The 26074-nt window shown below is 42.8% G+C and overlaps 1 protein-coding gene across 1 annotated transcript in view; it reads left to right on the top strand.

Annotated features, from left to right (window-relative positions):
- Window positions 1-25678, top strand: part of LOC115162088 (uncharacterized protein C14orf132) — a 32129-nt gene extending 6451 nt beyond the window's left edge. Inside the window, exon 2 of the mRNA XM_029713089.1 lies at window positions 25030-25678. Within this exon, the coding sequence (XP_029568949.1) occupies window positions 25030-25251 (222 nt within the window). The 3' untranslated portion in view covers window positions 25252-25678. The remainder of the gene's footprint in view (window positions 1-25029) is intronic.
- Window positions 25679-26074: the final 396 nt, after the last annotated feature.

Here is a 26074-nt window from a genome sequence, read left to right as displayed (position 1 = left end):
GTGCTTCCACATCCTGTGTAACTCATCATCAGTAAAGGGTGGGGGAGGGACAAACCAATACAGTAGTCCTGCTCCTGGCCTGTGAACTGGTCATGGATTTCAAGTCAGACTTACTGGAGGGCATCTATCAGCCCAGTGACTCATCCTGAACAGTATAATAAAATGGGGCCAACGGTAGGAGTGTACAATAAGGATCATCCCTATACAGATGTAGGATCTTAATTTGCGCCAGTTTGCTACAGCAGGAAAATAATCCTACAGCAATAGGAAATGTGAATTATTATGTGGATTATAATTAATGGACATTGTTGTAGGGGTTGATACATTTTTTGTTAGGGCAAATCAAGTCTGAAATTGCAAAGTGGAAATTACAAACATTAACAACCTTTTCAAAACTCAAATACACTACAAGTTTGCATCTCCTATAGTGTAGGAAAATTCTCAGCAACAAAAGAGAGCAAATTAAGATCCTACATCTGTAGCCCTCTGCACTGTGGAACACTGTAGATTTGTATTGTATTGTCCCTTTTCATGACGGTGCTAGCAACCACGTGAGTGAGTGAGCTAGCTACTGACCGACAAGACCAACAACACAAACAAATTGACTATACAGATACAAGTAGTGAGTGGAGTTACACATGGACTATACTAAACAAGTTAAATGTCTTACCTAGATGAAGTGTTTCCCCTTATAGACCTATAGCTACGTGTTGCCTAAATTTCCCACTCTCCCATGCTGAATAGCCTGAAGCCACAGGGTGTCACGACTTCTGCCGAAGTTGGTCCCTCTCTTGTTCGGGCGGTGTTCGGCGGTCGAAGTCGCCGGTCTTCTAGCCATCACCGATCCATTTTTCATTTTCCTTTTGTTTTGTCTCGTTTTTCCACACACCTGGTTCTCATTTCCCTCATTATGTGTTGTGTATTTAACCCTCTGTTTTCCCCATGTCGTTGTGTGGTATTGTTTATCTGTTCATGTATGCGCACGCTAGGCTGGTTAAGCTGGGTTATGTTAAACCCTTATTTGTATTTCGTGTTAGTTTGTGCCGTGTGCTTTTGGGTCGCCAAATAAAAGGCTCCGTTTTGCTACCAACTATCTGCTCTCCTGCGCCTGACTTCCTACAGCCCTTCACACATACCCTGACACAGGGCTCTTCTAGCAGGCTCTATTCCCTATGTGGGAGCATTGTGAACTGTAGGTTGGGCTTTTTGACCTGGTTACATTTACATTGCGCGACACAGCACCTAAAAATCAACCACAAAGTTGCCTCTTTTACACTTGGGGTCTATGGGAAAGAATGTTTATTTTCCCCAATTTGTGGGCATGGTCAAGGGGAATTCCTTATTATTACGTGAAAATCGACTCGGGAGTATAGCATTATTTAAATATTCCCCATGTAATGTTAATGGGGTGCTAACATGGCTGCCATGGGATTTGGAAGTGTCATGTAAACGCATCATAATGCTCATTCTAGACATTATATTCCCCATAGATGCAGTAATTAGAGGTCAACAGAACTCCACCAAAACAATGGAATTGCCAGGGAAACGGGTGGAGGAAATGGCTGTGGGGGAAGGTTGCCTACTTTACAAATACAAAACAGGTTATTGCTTTAGGAGAAAAACATTGTTTTATCCTACATGGGCTAATCAATGTGGCTTGTCAACTGTAGCCTATCCAATAGGCCTAAAGTTACAACTTTCATACTGAGCAATTAGGCTATGTTTAGATGGATAAATCGTTTTTCGTTTGATATTTCAGACAGGGGATATTTTATTTTGCTCAGATCTCAATTTGCAAATGTTTCCAAGACATTATCATTGTTTGTTTAAGATCATTAATAATTGACATTTAGTACACCCAACGAGGACCAGAAAAATATTGTAGAGTTTAATGTACAACATTATCTCATCGTAGTTTAGATAATTCACTATAGACATACGCAAGATGAGAATGTTTATAAAGCCAATGGACAGCAAAAGTTATCTACATTTAGTTTATTATTTACATGTGTATTTCACACTGTTGAGGTAAAGATCAGAGTATAATGCTTGTATGGATGTGAACCCCAACACATATTCATGTCTTCTTTACCAATCAACTGCATTACTGAATAACGCGCCACGGGATTCAACTGGCTGTTGAGTAGTCCCACCTAGCCCAGAGAGGTTAAAGGTCTTACTCACATCGGCTGCGGAGAGCGTGGTCACACAGTTGTCCAGAACAGCTGATGTTCTCATGCGTGTTTCAGTGTTACTTGCCGCAAAGCGAGCATAGAATTTATTTAGCTCGTCTGGTAGGCTCGTGTCACTAGGCAGCTCTCGGCTGTGCTTCCCTTTGTAGTCTGTAATAGTTTGCAAGCCCTGCCACATCCGACAAGCATTGGAGCCAGTGTAGTACAATTCGAACTTAGTCCTGTATTGACGCTTTGCCTGTTTGATGGTTCGTTGGAGGGCATAGCGGGATTTCTTATAAGCTTCTGGGTTAGTGTCCCACTCCTTGAAAGCGGCAGCTCTACCAATTATCTCAGTGCAAATGTTGCCTGTACTCCATGGATTTTGGTTGGTGTATGTACGTACAGTCACTGTGGGGACAATGTCATCGATGCACTTATTGATGAAGCCAGTGACTGATGTGGTGTACTCCTCAATGCCATCGGAAGAATCCCGGAACATATTCCAGTCTGTGCTGGCAAAACAGTCCTGTAGTTTAGCATCTGATTCATCTGACCACTTTTTCAAAGACCGAGTCACTGGTGCTTCCTGCTTTATCTCAGTGAAACATGAGATATTACAGTTTTTAATGTCCCGATGGTAGGATATATGTGCTTTTAGTTTGTCCCATTAATTTTCCAGCAATTGAACATTGGCTAACAGTACGGATGGCAAAGGAAGATTAGCCACTCGTTGCCTGATCCTCACAAGGCACCCCGATCTCCTTGCGCGAAATCTCAGTTTCTTTCTCCTGCGAATGACAGGGATGAAGGCCTGTTCGGGTGTTTGTTGTATATCCTTCTAGTCCGTCTCATTAAAGAAAAATATTTGTTGAATTCGAGGTGAGTAATCGCTGTTCTGATGTCCAAAAGCTATTTTTGGTCATAAGAGACGGTAGCAGCAACATTATGTAGAAAATAAGTTACAAACAATGTGAAAAACAAACAAAATAGCACGGTTGGTTAAGAGCCAATAAAACAGCAGCCATCCTCTCCGGCACCATTCAAATCAGAGGCCCGGTTCCTGATCGAGGTGGCCAAGTTCACTCCTCATTCACTCCTGTATGTATTCTCTATGGAAATTTCTTGACTGTGGTAGCTGTAGATGAACTTGGGGGCTGTGGTGTAAAACGTCTGAAATATCTTTATTACAACCAAGCAAATAGGTCGCCTCTGTGGCTTTTATCTGGCCTACAGGCTGTCTACGGTGCATACAGGAAAACTCGGTATGACATTGTTTATTTCTTCCCAAACATACGCATTGTACAATCCATAAGTTGTACTATCATACCAGACTCCTTGGGAGACGTTTGCTCAGTAAGGTACATAATGAAACCTACTATTCTTCATTAGCTTGGCAAGGCTGTTGATATACACTCTTTATGGGATTATTTTTCAGAGGAAAACATGCCTCTGTGTGTGGCCGTTTTTTTGCTCCCTCCTTTCATTGTGTGTGTGTGAGTGTGTGTGTGTGTGTGTGTGTGTGTGTGTGTGTGTATGTGTGTGTGTGCGTGCGTGTGTGTGTGTGTGCGTGTGTGTTTGTATGTGTGTGTGTGTGTGTGTGTGTGTGCGTGCGTGTGTGTGCGTGTGTAAGAGCATTTTGTTGTTCCCTCCTGACATTGTTAGCCTGAGAAGGAACAGATGAGTGTCCTCACGCTAAGCAGCCTCGTCCCTGTGATGCAGCCCAGTGGATAACGTTACATCACATGGAGCCCAGCCCCAGAGCAGCGCTAACACTCCGAGATCCCATTCACCTCTGTGTGCTTTACGGTCTGCTAGGTTAGCAACGCCCAGCTGCATACTACCACAGCACCTCTGTGTGCTTTACAGTCTGCTAGGTTAGCAACGCCCGGCTGCATACTACCACAGCACCTCTGTGTGCTTTACAGTCTGCTAGGTTAGCAACGCCCTGCTGCATACTACCACAGCACCTCTGTGTGCTTTACGGTCTGCTAGTTGGCCGGCTGCATTCTACCACAGCACCTCTGTGTGCTTTACGGTCTGCTAGGTGGGCATCACCCGGCTGCATACTACCTCAGCACCTCTGTGTGCTTTACGGTCTGCTAGTTGGCCGGCTGAATACTACCACAGCACCTCTGTGTGCTTTACGGTCTGCTAGGTGGGCATCACCCGGCTGCATTCTACCACAGCACCTCTATGTGCTTTACGGTCTGCTAGGTGGGCATCACCCGGCTGCATACTACCTCAGCACCTCTGTGTGCTTTACGGTCTGCTAGTTGGCCGGCTGAATACTACCACAGCACCTCTGTGTGCTTTACGGTCTGCTAGGTGGGCATCACCCGGCTGCATTCTACCACAGCACCTCTGTGTGCTTTACGGTCTGCTAGGTGGGCATCACCCGGCTGCATACTACCACAGTAAAGACTCACCCAGGCGGTGAACCAGCAGGAGGGGAATAATCACAGCGTGGGGAATATTCCATGTCGAGGTTGGGTGGTTGATGGACGTCTTGCTCAATTCGCTGGATGGCCGCCAATGTTATAGAGATGTGGTTAGCCCCACTCTGAGCCCAGACACAAACTTTTAGGGGAAATTAGTAGTGGTGGGCACTAATATAAAATTGATAATTCAATATAATATTGTTACTGGCCGATATACTGTGGTATATCACTGTAGTATGCTATATCGCAATAATATTGTGCCAAATCATTCTTCTTCATTTATCGACACTTAAAATAGCAGTTCACATGTTCGTCACGCCCTGATCTGTTTCACCTGTTTTTGTGATTCTCTCCACCTCCTCCAGGTGTCGCTTATTTTCCCCAGTGTATTTATCCCAGTGTTTCCTGTCTCTCTGTGCCAGTTCGTCTTGTATGTTTTCAAGTCAACCAGCGTGTTTTTCCTGTGCTCCTGTTCTCTTTTTCTAGTCTTCCTGGTTTTGTCCCTTGCCTGTTTTTTCTGGACTCTGTACCCTCCTGCCTGACCCTTCTGCCTGCCCTGACATCGAGCCTGTCTGCCACTCTTGGACTCAGAACCTGGTTTTGACCTTTTGCCTGTCCACGACCATTCTCTTGCCTACTCCTTTTGGATTAAATAAACAACAAAGACTCTAACCATTTGCCTCCTGTGTCTACATCTGGGTCTCGCCTAGACTCAATCAGACTTGGGAAATGGTGCCTCGCTAGATATTACTGTGTAAAGAGAAACTAGTTGCATGTTCCTGCATTGCTTTCCATGCTATAAATGAAACACCACACTCATTAAGTTGAGGTAGGCTCGATATGACCTATAAAAATTCCATGACTATGGATTGTGGAGGCAGAAATCCAATAATTGTAACACATTTTCCTAATCAATTGGTTGGTTATGAACTATGCAAAATAGTGATATCCTTTAAGACGACGAAGTGTGCTTGATTTGAATAGAATATATTACCATAGCGATGGAAGGATGGAGGCATCACTGAGGGACATGGAATGAGCTTGTTTCCACAAATCTACATAGGTCAGGATATAGCAGGTTTAAATGTCTGGTCTTTAATAGCACATAGAGTAACAATGTCTGTATTGGAAAATAGTAATACAGCTCAGAGTTTTATTGTGATGTGAACCAGGGGTTTATAGGTATTGGACTCCATATTCAAGTTCGTAAACAAAGCCAATGAGCCAAACTTGCTATACGTGTGCATCCATGAAAGTGTTTCACTTTATGTTTTGTTTGATAGCATGTCATATTGGTTTCTCAAGTTTTAGACACCTTTTGATTGTTGGGTCCTTTTCTGTTTGTTGAGGGAGGAAGTAGTAGCTATGAGACAGGTAGACGTGGCTGATGCTGTGTGGAGTAGAGCTGTGACGGTCATGACATTTTGGATGCCGGTATTGGTCAGCCAAATGACCACGGTCACCATTATAATTGTTTGAATAGCAAAATGTGTCGCTGCACAGCTGTTTTCAGGTCTTTCCAGTAATGTTTGATCGGTTTCAAGTCCGGGCTCTGGCTGGGCCACTCGAGGACATTCAGAGTATTGTCCAGAAGCCACTCCAGCATTGTCTTGGCTGTGTGCTTAGGGGTGTTGTCCTGTTGGAAGGTGAACTTTTACCCCAGTCTGAGGTCCTGAGCGCTCTGGAGCAGGATTTCATCAAGGATCTCTCTGCACTTTGCTCCGTTCATCTTTCCCTCAATTCTGACTAGTCTCCCAGTCCCTGCCACTGAAAAACATCCCCACAGCATGATGCTGCCATCACCAGCTTGCTTCACCATAGGGATGGTATAAGGTTTCCTCCAGACGTGACGTTTGGCATTCAGGCTAAAGAGTTCCATCTTGGTTTATTCAGATCAGAGAATCTTGTTTCTCATGGTCTGATAGTCCTTTAGGTGCCATTTGGCAAACGCCAAGCAGGCTGTCATTTGCCTTTTACTGAGGAGTGGCTTCCGTCTGGCCACTCTACTTAAAAGGCCTGATTGGTGGAGTGCTGCAAGGATTGTTGTCCTTCTGGAAGCTTCTATCATCTCAACAGAGGAACTCTAGAGCTCTCTCAGAGTGGCCATTGGGTTCTTGGTCAACTCCCTGCCCAAGGACTCATCAGACTAAAGTCTCCCCCGATTGCTCAGTTTGGCCGGGCGGCCAGCTCTAAGAAGAGTCTTGGTGGTTCCAAACTTCTTCCATTTAAGAATGATGGAGGCTACTGTGTTCTTGGGGACCTTCAATCTGCAGAAATGTTTTGGTACCCTTCCCCAGATCTGTGCCTCGCCACAATCATATCTCGGATCTCTACAGACAATTCCTTCAACCTCATGGCTTGGTATTTGCTTTGACATGCACTGTCAACTGTGGGACCTTACATAGCCAGGTATGTGCCTTTCCAAATCATGTCCAATCAATTGAATTTACCACAGGTGGACTCCAATCAAGTTGTAGAAACATCTCAAGAATGAAAATTGGAAACAAGATGCACATGAGCTCAATTTCTTGTCTCATAGCAAAGGGTCTGAACACTTATGTAAATAAGGTTTTTCAGTTTTTTTATGTTAAATAAAGTTGCAAAAAATTCTAAAAACCTGTTTTTGCTTTGTCATTATGGGGTATTGTGCGTAGATTGCTGAGGATTTTTTATTTATTTAATGCATTTTAGAATAAGGCTGTAACGTAACAAAATGTGGAGAAAGTTAAGGGGTCTGAATACTTTCCGAAGGCACTGTATATATACAGTACAGGTCAAAAGTTGGAACCTACCTCCTCATTCAAGGGTTTTTCTTTATTTTACCTATTTTCTACATTGTAGAATAATAGTGAAGACATCAAAACTATGAAATAACACATGGAACCACGTAGTAACCAAAAAAGTATAAAAAAAGAAATAAAAAAAGAAAATCCTCAAAGTAACCACCCTTTGCTTTGATGACAGCTTTGCACACTCTTGGCATTCTCTCAACCAGCTTCATGTGGAATACTTTTCCAACAGTCTTGAAGAGTTCCCACATATGCTGAGCACTTATTGGCTGCTTTTCCTTTAGTCTGCGGGCCAACTCATCCCAAACCATCTCAATTGGTTTGAGGTTTTGTGATTGTGGAGACCAGGTCATCTGATGCTGTACTCTATAACTCTCCTTCTTGGTCAAATAACCCTTACACAGCCTAGAGGTGTGTTGGGTCATTGTCCTGTTGAAAAACAAATAATTGTCCCACTAAGCGCAAATCAGATGGGATGACGTATCACTGCAGAATGCTGTGGTAGCCATGCTGGTTAAGTATGCCTTGACTTCACCATTCATTCACCTACTCTGTGTCTCACAAAGACATGGCGGTTGAAACTAAAATTCTCAAATTTGGACTCATCAGACCAAAGGACATATTTCCACCAGTCTAATGTACATTGCTCGTGTTTCTTGGCCCAAGCCAATAATTATTGGTGTCCTTTAGTGGTGGTTTCCTTAAAGCAATTCGACCATGAATGTCTGATTCACGCAGTCTCCTCTGAACAGTTGATGTTGAGATGTGTCTGTTACTTGAACTCTGTGAAGAACTTATTTGGGCTGCAATTTCTGAGGCTGGTAACTCTAATGAACTTATCCTCTGCAGCAGAGGTAACTCTGGGTTTTCCTTTCCTGTGGTGGTCCTCATGAGAGCCAGTTTCATCATAGCGCTTGATGGTTGGACTGAACTTGAAGAAGCTTTCAAAGTTCTTGACATTTTTCGAATTGACTGACCATCATGTCTTAAAGTAATGATGGACTGTAGTTTCTCTTTGCTTACTTGAGCTGTTCTTGCCATAATTTGGACTTAGCCCTATTTGGTAAAAGACCATCTTTTGTATACCAACCTTACCTTGTCACAACACAACTGATTTGCTCAAACGCATTAAGAAAAGAAATTCCACAGAATAACTTTTAACAAGGCACACATGTTAATTGAAATGCATTCCAGGGTACTACCTCATGAAGCTGGTTGAGGGAATGCCAATAGTGTGCAAAGCTGTCATCAAGGCAAAAGGTGGCTACTTTGATGTATCTTAAATATTAAATAGATTTTCATTTGTTACTACATGATTCAATATGTGTTATTTCATAGTTTTGATGTCTTCACCATTATTCTACAATGTAGAAAATAGTACAAATAAAGATAAACCATTGAGTAGGTGTGTCCAAACTTTTGACTGGTACTGCATATTTAACGGTTATGACAGTGATTTTATCTTCATGGCGATCTTGATCCATAATCGTTGGTTACACAACTATACAGTAATTGTTCCAGCCCTACAGTATGTGGACGTTTCAAAAGCTTGTAGTGCCCTCAATAATTATACAGTTACAGCCTTATTAAATGGGTGAAACTCGCTTTGGGGCATTTTCTGTAGACGCGTGTGCTTTCCCTGCTCGGTTTGTATGAATGAAAGCATGATAATGGCTTGGAACAAGCTGTCAGTTCTTAGTAAACGGTTGGGGAAAATGGTGTTTGACAAATTACAATGCTATTTCCCTGTAAACAAATTGACAACAGACTTTCAGCATGCTTATAGAGAAGGGCACTCAACATGTACTGCACTGACACAAATGACTGATGATTGGTTGAAATAAATTGATAATAAGAAGACTTATTTATTTTTACCAATGACTTTTAAACAAAGCATGTGTGTCCATGTTTGCTGATGATTCAACCATATACACATCAGCATCCACAGCTAATGAAGTCATTGAAACCCTTAACAAAAACTAAAACTAAGAGCATTGTTTTTGGTACAAATCAATCCCTAAGTTCTAGACCTCAGTTGAATCTGGTAATGAATGGTGTGGCTGTGGAACAAGTTGAGGAGACTAAATTACTTGGCGTTACCTCAGATTGTAAACTGTAATGGTCAAAACATATAGATTCAATGGTTGTAAAGATGGGGAGAGGTCTGTCCGTAATAAAGAGATGCTCTACTTTTTTGACACCACACTCCAAAAAGCAAGTTCTGCAGGGTCTAGTTTTGTCTTGTCTTTAGAGCGACACGTCTTGCTCTTCATTGTAATCTGAGGGCTGATATAAATGCTATGCATACTCATCTCTCTTGGCTAAGAGTTGAGGAGAGACTGATTGTATCACTTCTTTTTTATAAGAAACAATGTGTTGAAGATCCCAAATTGTTCGCATAGTCAACGTACACACAGCTCTGACACACACACACCCCACCAGACATGCCACTGTAACCAATGTGAAATGGCTAGTTAGTTAGCGGTGGTGCGCGCTAATAGCGTTTCAATCAGTGACGTCACTCGCTCTGAGACTTGAAGTAGGGTTTCCCCTTGCGTTGCAAGGGCCGCGGCTTTTGTGGCGCGATGGGTAACGATGCTTCGGTGGGTGTCAGTTGTTGATGTGTGCAAGGGTCGCTGGTTCGAGCCCGGGTTGGGGCGAAGAGAGGGACGGAACCTACACTGTTACACCACCAGGGGTCTTTTCACAGTCCCCAAATTCTGAAAAAATTCAAGAAAGCATACAGTATTATATAGAGCCATTATTGCATGGAATTCCGTTCCATCTCATATTGCTCAAATAAACAGCAAACCTGGTTTCATAAAACAGATAATGCAACTCCTCACGGCACAACGCCTCTCCCTATTTGACCTAGATAGTTTGTGTGTATGTATTGATATGAAGGCTACGTGTGCCATGAAAAAAAGATGTATGTAGTTTTGTTCTTGGGTTGTTCTTGTCTATTAATGTTCTCTATTATGTCATGTTTCATGTTTTGTGTGGACCCCAGGAAAAGTAGCTGCTGCTTTTGCAACAGCTAATGGGGATCCGAAAAAAATACCAAATACCAAACATTTGAATGAGTGTACACAGTTAATGGATTATATTTTCAGTGTGTTTAGGAGAAGAGAGGAGAATGTCACAGTTGAAACCCATTGTCTCAATAATCCATTTGTACAAGAGAGTGATTTTTTAAATAAGAGAGAGTGCTCTTCACAGGTGAGTAATGTACAGCTGATGGAAGTGCTCAGTGTCACTACTATGTTTTCAGTTCAAAGTGGACATGTGAGCGCTCATTCTATGTTTCCGCTGAGCAAACAGCAGCTTTGGGCTATTGATTCTGTACTTGCGATTGAACACGTTACATCCTTTTTCTTCCTGCTGAAACCTCTGGCTATTCATGGGTTGCACATTTCGTCACAATATTCTTTTGAACATTCATTTTGGACTCATACCCGAAAGAGCATTCTACTCAATGCATTGTTAATGAGCGCTGATGAAGATTTCATCAGAAGTGCATTACAGTGGCTTGGAAATACAACATTTCAAAAGGAGGTAAATAATTAGTAGGAAAAGCTTTTGTCATCATTTTAATGTCACCATGTTGACTTTATATGCAGTATAACTTTAGCTAGCTAGCTAAGATTGAGGGGAGATCACTGGATTTTAGCTAGCTAACTTTAGTATTGTTTTAAATTTTTGACAACCTTTGCTAGCTAATGACAACATTGTCATCTGTCTAAAGTAAATTTGACAAGATGATGACAGCAAAGTTGTTTTCTACTAAATATTTGTCTACTTGAGCAATGTCATCCTATTTCCAGGACACTATAGTGTAATTTAGACAAAAAGTTGTTAGCCTCCTTCCAGATTGACTGGACTTATCACAACTTTTGGGCACCGAGTAATGGAGGTGCACCCGGTGAATAGGACGGAAGATCATTTGGGGGCCATTTACAATACTATAATAAGTCTAGTGAGATCTATCACTCTTCATCATCAGATTTTCTCATTTTCTCTTTACACTAACCTTGGCTGTGGTGTGGCCAAAGGTACATTCCTGCTTCATGTGTGAGTGTAGCTATTAGCTTACCAGTAAATACCATAGTATATAGACAAACAAAATAGGGATAGCAATTCAAACTATGCAGATGCTTCTCATTTAAGCCATATTGCACACAATGTTGCACACTTTATTAATGCAATGATTCACAAATGTGTGCATATTTTAAAAGCCTTTCATTTTCAATTTGGTTAACAGAGCAAAAATACTGTTTTCTGGTATTAATGTAAATAAGGTAATTATTGAAAGGATATGTGGTGTGGGAGAACCCTTGTGCACTGTACCACTCAGACGGTGTATTTGGTGTAGATGTCTACCTCTGGAGGTAGTGTGGGAGACATCTCTTAAAGAGAGATTTGAATCTAGATCCATCTCTTTACACAAGTATCTCTCCTGGACCTAGTTTGTATCATCAGAGTAGTGTATTGTAAAGAATCCCTAGTGAACTGAGAGCAAAGTGCCATGACTAACAACAGGCTGAAGGCTTATTTGAGGAACTGCCCGTAGAAACGTAAAGAAACAGTGACTGCTTCTGACAGCTGCATTGTAAAGAAGAATCCTAAAGTGCTCTCTAACAAATATGCTCCAGTACAGGCTGTAGGGTTGACAGCCACTTACATACAGGAACTATCCTGACACTCATACCAGGATGTGGTTTGTTTTCTGTTGATGTTACATTTACATTTTAGTCATTTAGCAGACGCTCTTATCCAGAGCGACTTACAGTTGACTTACAGTCATCTTCAGATAGCTATGTGAGACAGCCACATATCACAGTTGTAGTAAGTAAATGTTTCCTGTATATAGAAGTCATCAGAAAAGTCAGTGCTAGTAGGAAAAGACAAGTGCAAGGGGGAACAAGACTGAGATACTCTTTGAAGAGGTAAGATTTCAGACGTTTTGGAAAGATGGACAGGGACTCCGCTGTCCTAGATTCAGGGGGAAGCTGTTTCCACCATTGGGGTATAAGAACAGAGAAGAGCTTTGACTGCGCTGAGCAGGAGCTGACCTCCCATAAGGGTGGGAGGGCCAAGAGACCAGAGGTGGATGTTCATTCCTATGGGAGCTCTGTTGAAATGCATTGTTTTCTCTCCTGATTAAAAAATTGACAGAAGTATGGTGTTCTATGGATGTGCTAGCGTAATGTACTGTATACTACAATAAGTGGTCATATTTAACACAAGCGATATTGTGAATGATGCATCTTACACTTCTTTTCACATTTATTATGTAAAGGATCAGTGGGTATCCTAACAAAATATATACGAGCAAGACAAGAAATTGTGAGGCGGAGAAAGCACAATGAATAAAAAGACCAACTGTACACTTGGAGATTTACGTAGAATGTGATTGTGACAGTGATGAAGAGCGAGCGCCGAAAATCAACTGAATTGAGTTCATAAATCTAGGTCGTCTAGCCAGGGCAGTACCAAGGCTCCAGACCTAGCATCTTGTCGATGTCTCTTAATTATTGTCTCAGTTGTGAGTTAGCACGGTCTACACTGGGAAGCCAATATATATGCCAGAAAGCCATTTCAAAAAGGCGTTATGGCTGTGACAGACACCTCTATTACCCTGAACGTAGCACTTTAATGGTTAGTTGGAGCTGAACTTGTGTAATCCAATGTTAACGAATAAGCAATTGTTGGCTCCATCTCTCATTCGGACAGAATGGTTTGTCTTCAAAGGCACACAGGCTTTGAGGGTAGGTCTCTGGGGCAGTCGGGTTGTTGTGTGCCTACGTGTATGTGTGTCTGTGTGTATGTGTGTCTGTGTGTGTATGACAGTGATGTTAAGAAGATGGAATAAGGAACAGTGATGGAAACAACACTTTTATGTCATTGCAGTTTTTCTTAGTTAATTAACCTTGTAAGGTATTTATTGAATTCAAATTATTGACAGCATTAAATAGCAATCAAGCAGTCGTTAGTTAACAGGGTACTTAGCTTTTAAAAAAAGAATGTTTCAAAACCATTTACACAATGGATTCTTTGTTCACATTCCCCAGTTCTGTTTCAAGTGGTTTGAATCTTCTCTTCAATTGAATGGTTTGAATCTGGCCTTTACTACTATAGCCCAGAGAAACGCGTTAAATGACTCATTCATGAATGGCAAAAAACAGTCAAAAACAAAATATTAAGAAACAAGATTTTAAGTATTTGTCCTATATCTAGGAGATACAATATTTTTTTTTTACACATATATATATATATTTATTTTTTTACGCATATTTAAACACATTTTTGGGTAGGCACAAAACCTTCATACACCATTAATTTCTTTTTACTGGTACCGGTTACATATAGACGAGTCCCGTGACACTTTGTGAATCCATTGTGAATCCAAGATGGCGTAGCAGTCAGATGTCTTTGTCTTTGTCCTGTCATGTCCCTTGTACACTGCGTGCACAATTATTAGGCAAATTGTATTCCTCGGGATTCATTTTATTGTTGAACAAACACAATGCTCTCAGTCAATCCAAAATGTTATTGAACCTCAAACCTGAATGTTTAACAAAGGAAAAGTGAGTTTTGTCTTTCTCAGGGAAATATATAAGTGTGCACAATTATTAGGCAACTAAATTACAAAAATATTCTAAATGTTTAAAGTGTAACAGATAAGTAACACAAAATGACAATTATATAACATTTTTGGCCTTTCAAAAATATTCAGTGACCAATATAGCCACCCTTATTTTCAGTAACTGCCATGAGCCTTCCATCCATGGAGTCTGTCAGTTTCTTGATCTGTTCACGATCAATTTTCACTGAAGCAGCAACCACGGCCTCCTAAATGCTGTTCAAAAAGGTGTATTGTCTTCCATCACTGTAAATCTCACGTTTGAGAAGGGCCCACAAGTTCTCAATAGGATTTAAGTCAGGTGAGGAAGGGGGCCAGGTCATTATTCAGGCATCTTTGAGGCCCTTGCTGGCTAGCCAAGCAGTGGAGTACTTGGATGCATGTGATGGAGCATTGTCCTGTATAAAGATCATGGCCTTCTAGAATGCTGAGGACTTCTTCCTGTACCACTGTTTGACGAAAGAATCTTCCAGAAACTGGCAGTAGGTTTGGGAGTTGAGTTTCAGTCCATCTTCAACCCGAAAAGGTCCACCTACCTCATCCTCAATGATAGCAGCCCATACCAGTACCCCTCCTTCACCTTGCTGGCACATGACTCAAAGTGGTGCCCTGTGTCCATTACTGATCCAGCCACGGGCCCATCCATTTGGTACATCAAGAGTCACTTTCATTTCATTTGTCCATAAAACCTTTGAAAAATCTGTCTTCAGGTATTTCTTTGCCCAATCTTGACGCTTCAACTTGTGAATCTTATTCAGTGGTGGTCTTGTTTCAGTCTTCTTGACCTTGGCCATGTCTCTGAGCACTTGACACCTTGTACTTCTGAACACTCCAGGTAGGTTGCCGTTCTGGAATATGGTGGCACTGGAGGATAATGGGTTCCTGGAAGTTTGACGTTTAATTCTTCTCAAGTCTTTTGCAGTTAATTTGCACCTTTTCTTCCCCATGCGTTTTTTGCGCCCCAGTTGACTATTCGCAACAAAACGTTTGAATGTCCGGTGGTCACACCTCAATAGTTTAGCTATTTAAAGAGTGTCGCATCCGCCTGAAAGGCATTTTACATTTTTGGCTTTTCTGTGTCAGTTAAATTTCTTTTTTGGCCCATTTTACCTGAGGTAATGAGGCTGCCTAATAATTATGCACACCTTGATATAAGGTGTTATTCACTTTCGCCACACCCTCCCTCATTACACAAATACATATCACCTGAAAATGATTAAATCCAATAAGCATTCAAGTTTATATGGTTTGGAGTTCGAAAATGTGAATAGAAACAATGATAAGATCAGAATACTCACTTGCCTAATAATTGTGCACGCAGTGTATATATCTTTTTACATCTTTTTCTTCTCATATCTTTTAAAAAATATTTTCCTAAACCTCACCTTCTAAATACTCTCCTGCAACCCGCCTCACCCAATGTGGTGTGGATCTGTTTTTTTCTAAAGTATTTCTATTTACTTCAGATCTGGAATCCCTCAACTGAAGCTAGCCAGCTAACTACCTACCAGCTATCAGTCAGAAAACCATTACTAGCGGTCATCAGCTAACCTTTAGCTCGGAAAGCTCTCGCCAGTTCGAACAACGTTACTCAAACCAGAGCATAACGGACCTATTATTATTTAACCAAATTTTTCCCCATATCCCCGGATTTCACCGCAAACTCTGAACATTTTCATCTGGATCTTCGCAACTAGCTACCCGCAATCCCAGGTGACTACTCCTGGCTAGCGTTTGCATCCCGGAGCAAACACCAATTAGCCTGAAGCTAGGGCTCCTGTGCTACCACCGAAGCCCACTCCTGGGCTACAATATCCGGAACCCTTCTACTGTCGGTACGGGGCACGGAACCCTGCCGATCCTCTACGACTGGAATACCGACATAATCTGCCCGAGGATTCCAACAGGCCCCTCAGGTGCGACGTCCGCTGAAGGCCCATTCTGCTAACAGCGGCCTACTAGCTACCGAGAGCTACTTAGAACCCTACTAATTCCACGACTGGTCTATCGACGTCACCACACGAGGAGGAAAAAACAGACTTACCCCCATTGCGACGTCCCCCAAAGGCTAACTTGCTAGCCCCGGTCTGTTAACTGCTAGCTTGCTTGCCCCGGTCTGCTAACTGCTAGCTTGCCTGCCCCGGTCTGCTAACTGCTAGCCCCGGTCTGCCAACTGCTTGCTTGCTAACCCAGTCTGCTAACTGCTAGCTTGCCAGCCCCGGTCTGCTAACTGCTAGCTTGTTCAGCCCTGGCCTACTAACTGTTAGCTTGTTAGCATCGGCCTGCTAACTGTCTGAATCGCCGTGTACCCAGTCAGCCCAACCACTCAATGGACCCATATGTTCACTTGGCAACGCATGCCTCTCTCTAATATCAATATGCCTCGTCCATTACTGTCCTGGTTAGTGATTACTGTCTTATTTCACTGTAGAGCCTCTAGCCTTACTCAATATGCCTTAACCAACCATGTTGTTCCACCTCCTACATATTCGATGACATCACCTGGTTTAAACGTCTCTAGAGACTATATCTCTCTCATCATTACTCAATGCCTAGGTTTACCTCCAATGTACTTACATCCTACCTTACCTTTGTCTGTACACTATGCCTTGAATCTATGCTATCGTGCCCAGAAACCTGCTCCTTTTACTCTCTGTTCCGGACGTGCTAGACGGCCAGTTTGTATAGCCTTTAGCCGTACCCTTATCTTACTTCTCCTCTGTTCCTCTGGTGATGTGGAGGTTAATCCAGGTCCTGCAGTGCCTAGCTCCACTCCCACTCCCCAGGTGCTCTCATTTGTTGACTTCTGTAACCGTAAACCGTCTGCTTTAGCACGTTCTGCCAATCCGGATGTCTTAGCCGTGCCTGAATCCTGGCTTAGGAAAACCAAAAACCCTGAAATCTCCATCGCTAACTATAACATTTTCCGCCAAGATAGAACTGCCAAAGGGGGTGGAGTTGCAATCTACTGCAAATATAGCCTGCAGAGTTCTGTATTACTATCCAAGTCTGTACCCAAACAATTTGAGCTTCTACTTCTAAAAATTCACCTTTCCAGAAACAAGTCTCTCACTGTTGCCGCTTGCTATAGACTTCCCTCTGCCCCCAGCTGTGCCCTCGATACCATATGTGAATTGATTGCCCCCTGCCTATGTTCTGAGCTCGTGCTACTAGGTGACAAAACTGGGACATGCTTAACACCCTGGCCATTCTACAATCTAAGCTTGATGCCCTCAATCTCAAACAAATTATCAATGAAACTACCAGGTACAACCCCAAATCCGTAAACATGGGCACCCTCATAGATGTCATCCTAACTAACTCGCCTTCCAAATACACCTCTGCTGTTTTCAATCAAGATCTCAGCGATCACTGCCTCATTGCCTGCATCCGTAATGGGTCTGCGACCAAACGACCACCCCTCATCACTGTCAAACGCTCCCTAAAACACTTCTGCGAGCAGGCCTTTCTAATCGACCTGGCCGGAGTATCCTGGAATGACATTGACCTCATCTCGTCAGTAGATGATGCCTGGCTATTCTGTAAAAGTGCCTTCCTCATCATCTTAAATAAGCATGCCCCACTCAAAAAATGTAGAACTAGGAATAGATATAGTCCTTGGTTCACTCCAGACCTATCTGCCCTTGACCAGCACAAAAACATCCTGTGGCATTCTGCATTAACATAGAATAGTCCCCGTGATATGCAACTTTTCAGGGAAGTTAGGAACAAATATACACAGGCAGTTAGAAAGCGAAGACTAGCTTTTTCAAACAGAAATTTGCATCCTGTAGTACTAACTCAAAAAAGTTCTGGGACACTGTAAAGTCCATGGAGAATAATAGCACTTCCTCCCAGCTGCCCACTGCTCTGAGGCTAGGAAACACTGTTACCACTTTAAATAAATCCACTATAATTGAGAATTTCAATAAGCATTTCTCTACGGCTGGCCATGCTTTCCACCTGGCTACCCCTACCCCGCTCAACTGCCCGGCACCCTCCACAGCAACGCGCCAAAGCCCCCACAATTTCTCCTTCACCCAAATCCAGATAGCTGATGTTCTGAAAGAGCTGCAAAATCTGGACCCATAGACAATCTGGACCCTCTCTTTCTAAAATTATCTGTCGAAATTGTTGCAACCCCTATTACTAGCCTGTTCAACCTCTCTTTCGTATCGTCTGAGATTCCCAAAGATTGGAAAGCTGCCGGAGTCATCCCCCTCTTCAAAAGGGGGTGACACTCTAGACCCAAACTGCTACAGACCTATATCTATCCTACCCTGTCTTTCTAAGGTCTTCGAAAACCAAGTTAACAAACACATTACCAACCATTTCGAATCCCACCGTACCTTCTCCGCTATGCAATCTGGTTTCAGAGCTGGTCATGGGTGCACCTCAGCCACGCTGGTCCTAATTGACATCATAACCGCCATCGATAAGAGACATTACTGTGCAGCCGTATTCATTGACCTGGCCAAGGCTTTCGACTCTGTCAATCACCACATTCTTATTGGCAGACTCGACAGCCTTGGTTTCTCAAATGATTGCCTCCCCTGGTTTACCAAATACATCTCTGATAGAGTTCAGTATGTCAAATCGGAGAGCCTGTTGTCCGGACCTCTGGCAGTCTCTATGGGTGTGCCACAGGGTTCAATTCTCGGGTCGACTCTCTTCTCTGTATATATCAATGATGTTGCTCTTGCTGCTGGTGATTCTTTGATCCACCTCTACACAGACGACACCATTCTGTATACTTCTGGCCCCTCTTTGGACACTGTGTTAACTAACCTCCAGACGAGCTTCAATGCCGTACAATTCTCCTTCCGTGGCCTCCAACTGCTCTTAAACGCAAGTAAAACTAAATGCATGCCATTCAATCGATCACTGCCCGCACCTGCTCGCCCGTCCAGCATCACTACTCTGGACGGCTCTGACTTAGAATACATGGACAACTACAAATACCTGGGTGTCTGGTTAGACTGTAAACTCTCCTTCCAGACTCACATTAAGCATCTCCAATCCAAAATTAAATCTAGAATCGGCTTCCTGTATCGCAACAAAGCATCCTTCACTCATGCTGCCAAACATACCCTCGTAAAACTGACCATCCTACCGATCCTCGACTTCAGTGATGTCATCTATAAAATAGCCTCCAACACTCGACTCAACAAACTGGATGCAGTCTATCACAGTGCCATCCGTTTTGTCACCAAAGTCCCATACACTACCCACCATTGCGACCTGTACGCTCTCGTTGGTTGGCCCTCGCTTCATACTCGTTGCCAAACCCACTGGCTACAGGTTATCTACAAGTCTCTGCTAGGTAAAGCCCCGCCTTATCTCACCTCACTGGTCACCATAGCAGCACCCACTCGTAGCACGCGCTCCAGCAGGTATATCTCACTGGTCACCCCCAAAGCCAATTCCTCCTTTGGTCGTCTTTCCTTCCAGTTCTCTGTTGCCAATGACTGGAACGAACTGCAAAAATCTCTGAAGCTGGAGACTCATATCTCCCTCACTAGCTTTAAGCACCAGCTGTCAGAGCAGCTCACAGATCACTGCACCTGTACGTAGCCCATCTGTAAACAGCCCATCTATCTACCTACCTCATCCCCATACTGTATTTATTTATTTATCTTGCTCCTTTGCACTCCAGTATCTCTTCTTGCACATTCATCTTCTGCACATCTACCATTCCAGTGTTTAATTACTATATTGTAATAACTTCGCCACCATGGCCTATTTAATGCCTTAACTTACCTCATTTGCACTCACTGTATATAGACTTTTTGTTTTCTTTTATTCTACTGTATTATTGACTATATGTTTTGTTTATTCCATGTGTAACTCTGTGTTGTTGTATGTGTCGAATTGCTATCCTTTATCTTGGCCAGGTCACAGTTGCAAATGAGAACTTGTTCTCAACAAGCCTACCTGGTTAAATAAAGGTGAAATACAAATAAATAAATGAAATCAACTTGTGGGGGTCGTAGAATAAAAGAGAGAACACCATCGGGTTCATGAGTCTCCCCTTTCCGTGATTTGTAGGTCGAACCGTTCGGATGCTACATACAGTGCCTTCGGAAAGTATACAGACCCCTTGACTTTTTCTACATTTTTTTTAACGTTACAATGTATTAAATAAAACATTTTCCACAGCGATCTACACACAATACCCTATAACGACAAATTGAAAAAAAGATTTGTTGAATTTTTCAAAAATTGATTAAATAGAAAAAACAGAAATACATGATTTACATAAGTATTCAGACCCTTTGTTATGAGACAAGAAACTGAGCTCAGGTGCATCCAGTTTCAATTGATCATCCTTGAGATGTTTCTACAACTTGATTGAAGTCCACCTGTGTTAAATTAAATTGATTGGACATGATTTGGAAAGGCACACACCTGGCTATATAAGGTCCTACAGTTGACAGTGACTGTCAGAGCAAAAACCAAGCCATGAGGTTGAAGGAATTATCCGTAGAGCGCCGAGACAGGGTTGTATTGAAGCACAGATCTGGGGAACGGTACCAAAACATTTCTGCAGCATTGAAGGTCCCCAAGAACACAGTGGGCTCCATCATTCTTAAATGGAAGAAGTTTGGAATCACCAAGACTCTTCCTAGAGCTGGCCGCTCGGCCATACTGAGCAATCAGGGGAAAAGGGCCTTTGTCAGGGAGGTGACCAAGAACCCGATGGTCACTCTGACACTTCTCTAGAGTTCCTCTGTGGAGATGGGAGAACCTTCCAGGAGGACAACCATCTCTGCAGTACTCCACCAATCAGGCCTTTATGGTAGAGTGGCCAGATGGAAGCCACTCCTCAGTAAAAGGCACATGACAGCCTGCTTGGAGTTTGCCAAAAAAGCACCTAAAGGACACTCAGACCATAAGAAACAATATTTTCTGGTCTGATGAAACCAAGATGGAACTCTTTGGCCTGAATGCCAAGCTTCATGTCTGGAGGAAACCTGGCACCTTGCCTACGGTGAAGCAAGGTGGTGGTAGCATCATACTGTGGGGATGTTTTTCAGCAGCAGAGACTGGGAGACTAGTCAGGATCAAGGCAAAGATGAACGAAGAAAAGTACAGAGAAATCCTTGATGAAAACTCTGCTCCAGAGCACTCAGTGACTTCAGACTGGGGTGACGGTTCACCTTCCAACAGGACAATAAGCCTAAGCACATAGCAAAGACAATGCAATAGTGGCTTCGGGACAAGTCTCTGGATGTCCTTGAGGGGCCCAGCCAGACCCAGACTTGAACCCGATCTAACATCTCTGGAGAGACCTGAAAATAGCTGTGCAGCAACGCTCCCCATCCAACCTGACAGAGCTGGAAGAAATTCCTCAAATACAGGTGTGCCAAGCTTGTAGCATCATACCCAAGAAGACTCAATGCTGTAATCGCTACCAAAGGTGCTTCAACAAAGTACTGAGTAAAGGGTCTGAATATTTATATAAATGTGATATTTACGTTTTTTATAAATTAGCAAAAATGTCTAGAAACCTGTTTTTTCCAAATCATTATGGGTAATTGTGTGTAGATTGATGAGGACCTTTATTGTATTTAATTCATTTTAGAATAAGGCTGTAACGGAACAAAATGTGGAAAAAGTCAAGGGGTCTGAATACTTTCCGAAGGCACTTTACGTTTTAATGACAAGACTGATTTTCGTGATGTCTCATGGTCTGACAAACACCTCTCTAGCTCTGCCACCTTTCACCGCAGATGCAGAATTTAATGGGTAAGCCAACCAACATATCGGTAAGGCAGTGCCTTCTTCTGGGTAGCCTGATTATTTGACACCTTCTCAACCAGAAAACCAGTTTACAACCATGACATTACATCCTTAAATGTAATACTCCATAGCTTTCCCACTGGGCATGAGATGAAATACATTTGACATGAGCTGTCTCTTTAATTCCTCACTATTGATTCTCATTGAGGTGTGAATAGCTGGAGCAGTCAGGTGGAAACCTGAAAAACAGATCTACGGAAAAGTCATTACAACCCTTTCTTTGATCAGGGCCCTTATCCACAAAGCAACTCAAAATAGGGCTGATCTAGGATAAGTTTGGCCTTTCTGATTATAATTAATATGATTATTTGGACACGTGGAGTCTCTGGTTATCATTGAGACGACCTGATTCACTGACTGAAAATATGACTTTTACATTCATGACAGGAGAAACAAATTGATTCAGAAGATAATTTTAGTTACTCATCTTGTTTCTATAACTTTCTAGCATGTCAAGCTAACTAGGTAGCTAGCTTTGTAGCCATACAGGGGGTACCGGTACAGAGTCAATGTGGAGGCTATATACAGGGTGTTACGGTACAGAGTCAATGTGGAGGCTATATACAGGGGGTACCGGTACAGAGTCAATGTGGAGGCTATATACAGGGGGTACCAGTACAGAGTCAATGTGGAGGCTATATACAGGGGGTACCGGTACAGAGTCAATGTGGAGGCTATATACAGGGTGTTACGGTACAGAGTCAATGTGGAGGCTATATATAGGGGGTACCGGTACAGAGTCAATGTGGAGGCTATATACAGGGTGTTACGGTACAGAGTCAATGTGGAGGCTATATACAGGGGGTACCGGTACAGAGTCAATGTGGAGGCTATATACAGGGGGTACCGGTACAGAGTCAATGTGGAGGCTATATACAGGGGGTACTGGTACAGAGTCAATGTGGAGGCTATATACAGGGGGTACCGGTACAGAGTCAATGTGCGGGGACACCGGTTAGTCGAGGTAATTGAGGTAATATGTACATTTAGGTAGAGTTAAAGTGACAATGCATAGGTAATAACCAGAGAGTAGCAGGAGCGTAAAAGAGGTGGGGTGGGGGACGATGACAATGCAAATAGTCTGGGGAGCCATTTGATTAGCTGTTCAGGAGTTTTATGGCTTGTGGGCAGAAGCTGTTAAGAAGCCTTTTTGACCTAGACTTGGCGCTCTGGTACCGCTTGCCGTGCGGTAGCAAAGAGAACAGTCTATGACTAGGGTGGCTGGAGTCTTTGACAATTTTTAGGGCCTTCCTCTGACACCACCTGGTGTACCAGGCAGTAATACAACCAGTCATGATGCTCTCGATGGTGCAGCTGTAGAACGTTTATGGGGATCTGAGGACCCATGCCAAATCTTTTCAGTATCCTGAGGGGCAATAGGCTTTGTTGGGCCCTCTTCACAACTGTCTTGGTGTGTTTGTACCATGATAGTTTGATGGTGATGTGGACACCAAGGAACTTGAAGCTCTCAACCTGCTCCACTACAGCCCCGTCGATGAGAATGGTGCCGTGTTCAGTCCTCCTTTTCCTGTAGTCCACAATCATCTCTTTTGTCTTGATCACGTTGAAGGAGAGGTTGTTATCCTGGCACCACATGGCCAGATCTCTGACCTCGTCCCTATAGGCTGTCTCATCGTTGTTGGTGATCAGGTGGACACCAAGTTGTGTCGTCTGCAAAATTAATGATGGTGTTGGAGTCGTGCCTTGGCCATGCAGTCATGAGTGAACAGGTAGTGCAACTTCCATGGTTTAGCCAAGTACCTAGCTAGCTGGTGGATGTTTTCCTTTTGAAACCAGGTCAGAGTAAAGCAACATTCACCTCCATAAATGCTGTTTACATTGGCATCTACAGTATACTGAATGAAGCACTTAAAGGACCTCATGGGCACCCTTAACTTGTTAACTTAATTTAAGGGGGAAATTCACCTTAAAAATGGTTTGTGTAACTGACTTAAAGTTAAAGAAACTTTAAGGGAAAAGATAAGGGGAAGATGTACTTAAGATGTTTTATGAAACTGGACCCTGATCCTAGATCAGCACTGCTACCCTGAGACACGTTGTGGATATGGGCCCAGGTCTCTAGGGACTTCAATCTGTCACTCTGGCTGTACCTTTAATGTACCCCTACTGTACAATACACAAACTCCCTTTCTCATGAATTTGCTATAAATGAGCAAACAGTCAATCCCTAAAGAAATCACAGAAAACAAGGCACTCATAAAGGATCTGGTACTCTATGCCCTCTTTCTCATTTAGCATTTTCTTTCAGACAACGTTCACAAAATACATCTTTCCCTCTACTGAAAATTACCTTCACATGTGACAGACTAATCACCACAGAAGGGGTTCACAGAAACAGGTAGCAGCCTCATCACATCATTTACCAGACGCTCTTATCCAGAGCAACAGCATCCATGTTCATACTGGTCCCCTGTGGGAATCAAACCCACAACCCTGGCGTTGCAAGCTCCAAACTCTACCAACTGAGCCACACGGGACCACATCATCCTCTAATGAGAGGGGACCTCAGTGACAGATTTGTCATTTTCTGGTATGGGTGTTGTATAGGCTACACACTGTGTGAAGGAGAACACTTTTCTTATCCCTCCATCGTATTTTGGGGGTTTGACTACCTGAGTATAACTGTGTATTATTTTCTAAGAATAATGGATTCTGTCATGCCATCCTCCTCCCTACTGTCGATAGTATTGAGATACTGTGTGTATGTTCTGAATGTGTAGGTGTAGGAATCTATAGGTTCCATACTATCACTGGAGAAAGCATAACATTGGCATTCCAGTAGCTTATTGTAGATAGCTTTCAATGAAAACGTCTTAATGTATTACAAATAATCTTAATATACTGAATGCTCCAATGGCCTATTTGAAATAGCTTCACCTTTCTAGATAAGGGTTCTGAATTCGCAATGAATCAGAGCCATAGCATCAAGGTTTTCAGACTATTTACTTTCTCAAGTCCAAGATAACGTTGGAAAGGAGATAAATGAACTGAATAGTTAATGAATATCGAAAGGGAGAAGAAGATTAGGCCTCTGGACTATATTGATAGGGAAGCAGTGTTTCCAGTTATACATGAAATGAGTGTAATTCTAAGTCTAAAGCACTGTGCAAAACTCCGATATTTGTCCCTCTGAGTTGAATGCGCTTCATTTTCTCTTTCAGTCGGTCATGGCGGGGGCCTTCATGGACTCGCCCAATGATGACGACAGCACGGACCACTCACTTTTCAACTCCTCGGCCAGCGTCCATGCCGCCTCTATGGCGGCCCATGACCAGCCGGAGCGGGAGCCCATGTCCCGCGACGCCATCTGGCTTTGGATTGCAATCACCGCCACCATAGGGAACATTGTGGTCGTGGGAGTGGTGTACGCTTTCACTTTCTGAGTGGTGGAAGCCATGATGGAGACATGCCAGCAGGAGGAAGCTTCTGGACAAGACATTTGGACATGAGCTAGGAACACCACAGCAGCCAACGGCCACTCTCAGTCTACACTGTTACAGAGCAGTGAATGATTCTTGCATTGGCATCTTGTCCAAGCATTTGAAAGACAAGGCATTGTTCACAATTACAGAAATTAATATGTGTAATATGTTGGTCATGTTACTGCAGCCAAAGGTCAAAATATGGAATATTGTATACATTAGTGCTGTTGACTATACATTAAGATGTTAACATTTCTGATGAAGCTTTCTGATGAAGCTTTAAATAGTGAAAAGTGATGTACTCTGAATACCCTCAGATGTGATTGGTAAATTTTGAAATCATTGGACGTAAAATATTCAGATAATAAAACCTTAGTAATGTGCCGTTTGGAGCGTTTAGAGATCATTGAATGGAAAGTAACACCGGTAAGTTTTTAACATGTCTTTAACATCACAGTCGTTACTATATTCTACATATATCTGCCCAAAATATGGAGTTTATGACAAACATACTAGACACAGAATGTCTAAAGATCTTTACTGTCTGCATGACAATATAGTTCCACCTGACAGTATCAGTTTTGGATCAAGTTAATCTAGTTCTCCGCTTTTCTCCTCTTTTTTGCCTAAGTGAGCCTTGAGTGCTGAATAGACAATCTTTTCCCAGCATATTTATATCTAAGATGGTAGGGGTAACCTAAATCTATTTCTCTTAAACGCTCCTACCAGACCTCAAACCCATATGAGCGGGAACTACAATTTATAGGAATGGATGTTCACCTTG

This window comes from Salmo trutta, chromosome 1 (assembly GCF_901001165.1).
Source record: "Salmo trutta chromosome 1, fSalTru1.1, whole genome shotgun sequence".
NCBI classification, from domain to species: Eukaryota; Metazoa; Chordata; class Actinopteri; order Salmoniformes; family Salmonidae; genus Salmo; species Salmo trutta.
The sequence above is the reverse complement of the archived record's forward strand: the minus strand, read 5'-3'. Positions and strand labels throughout refer to the sequence as shown.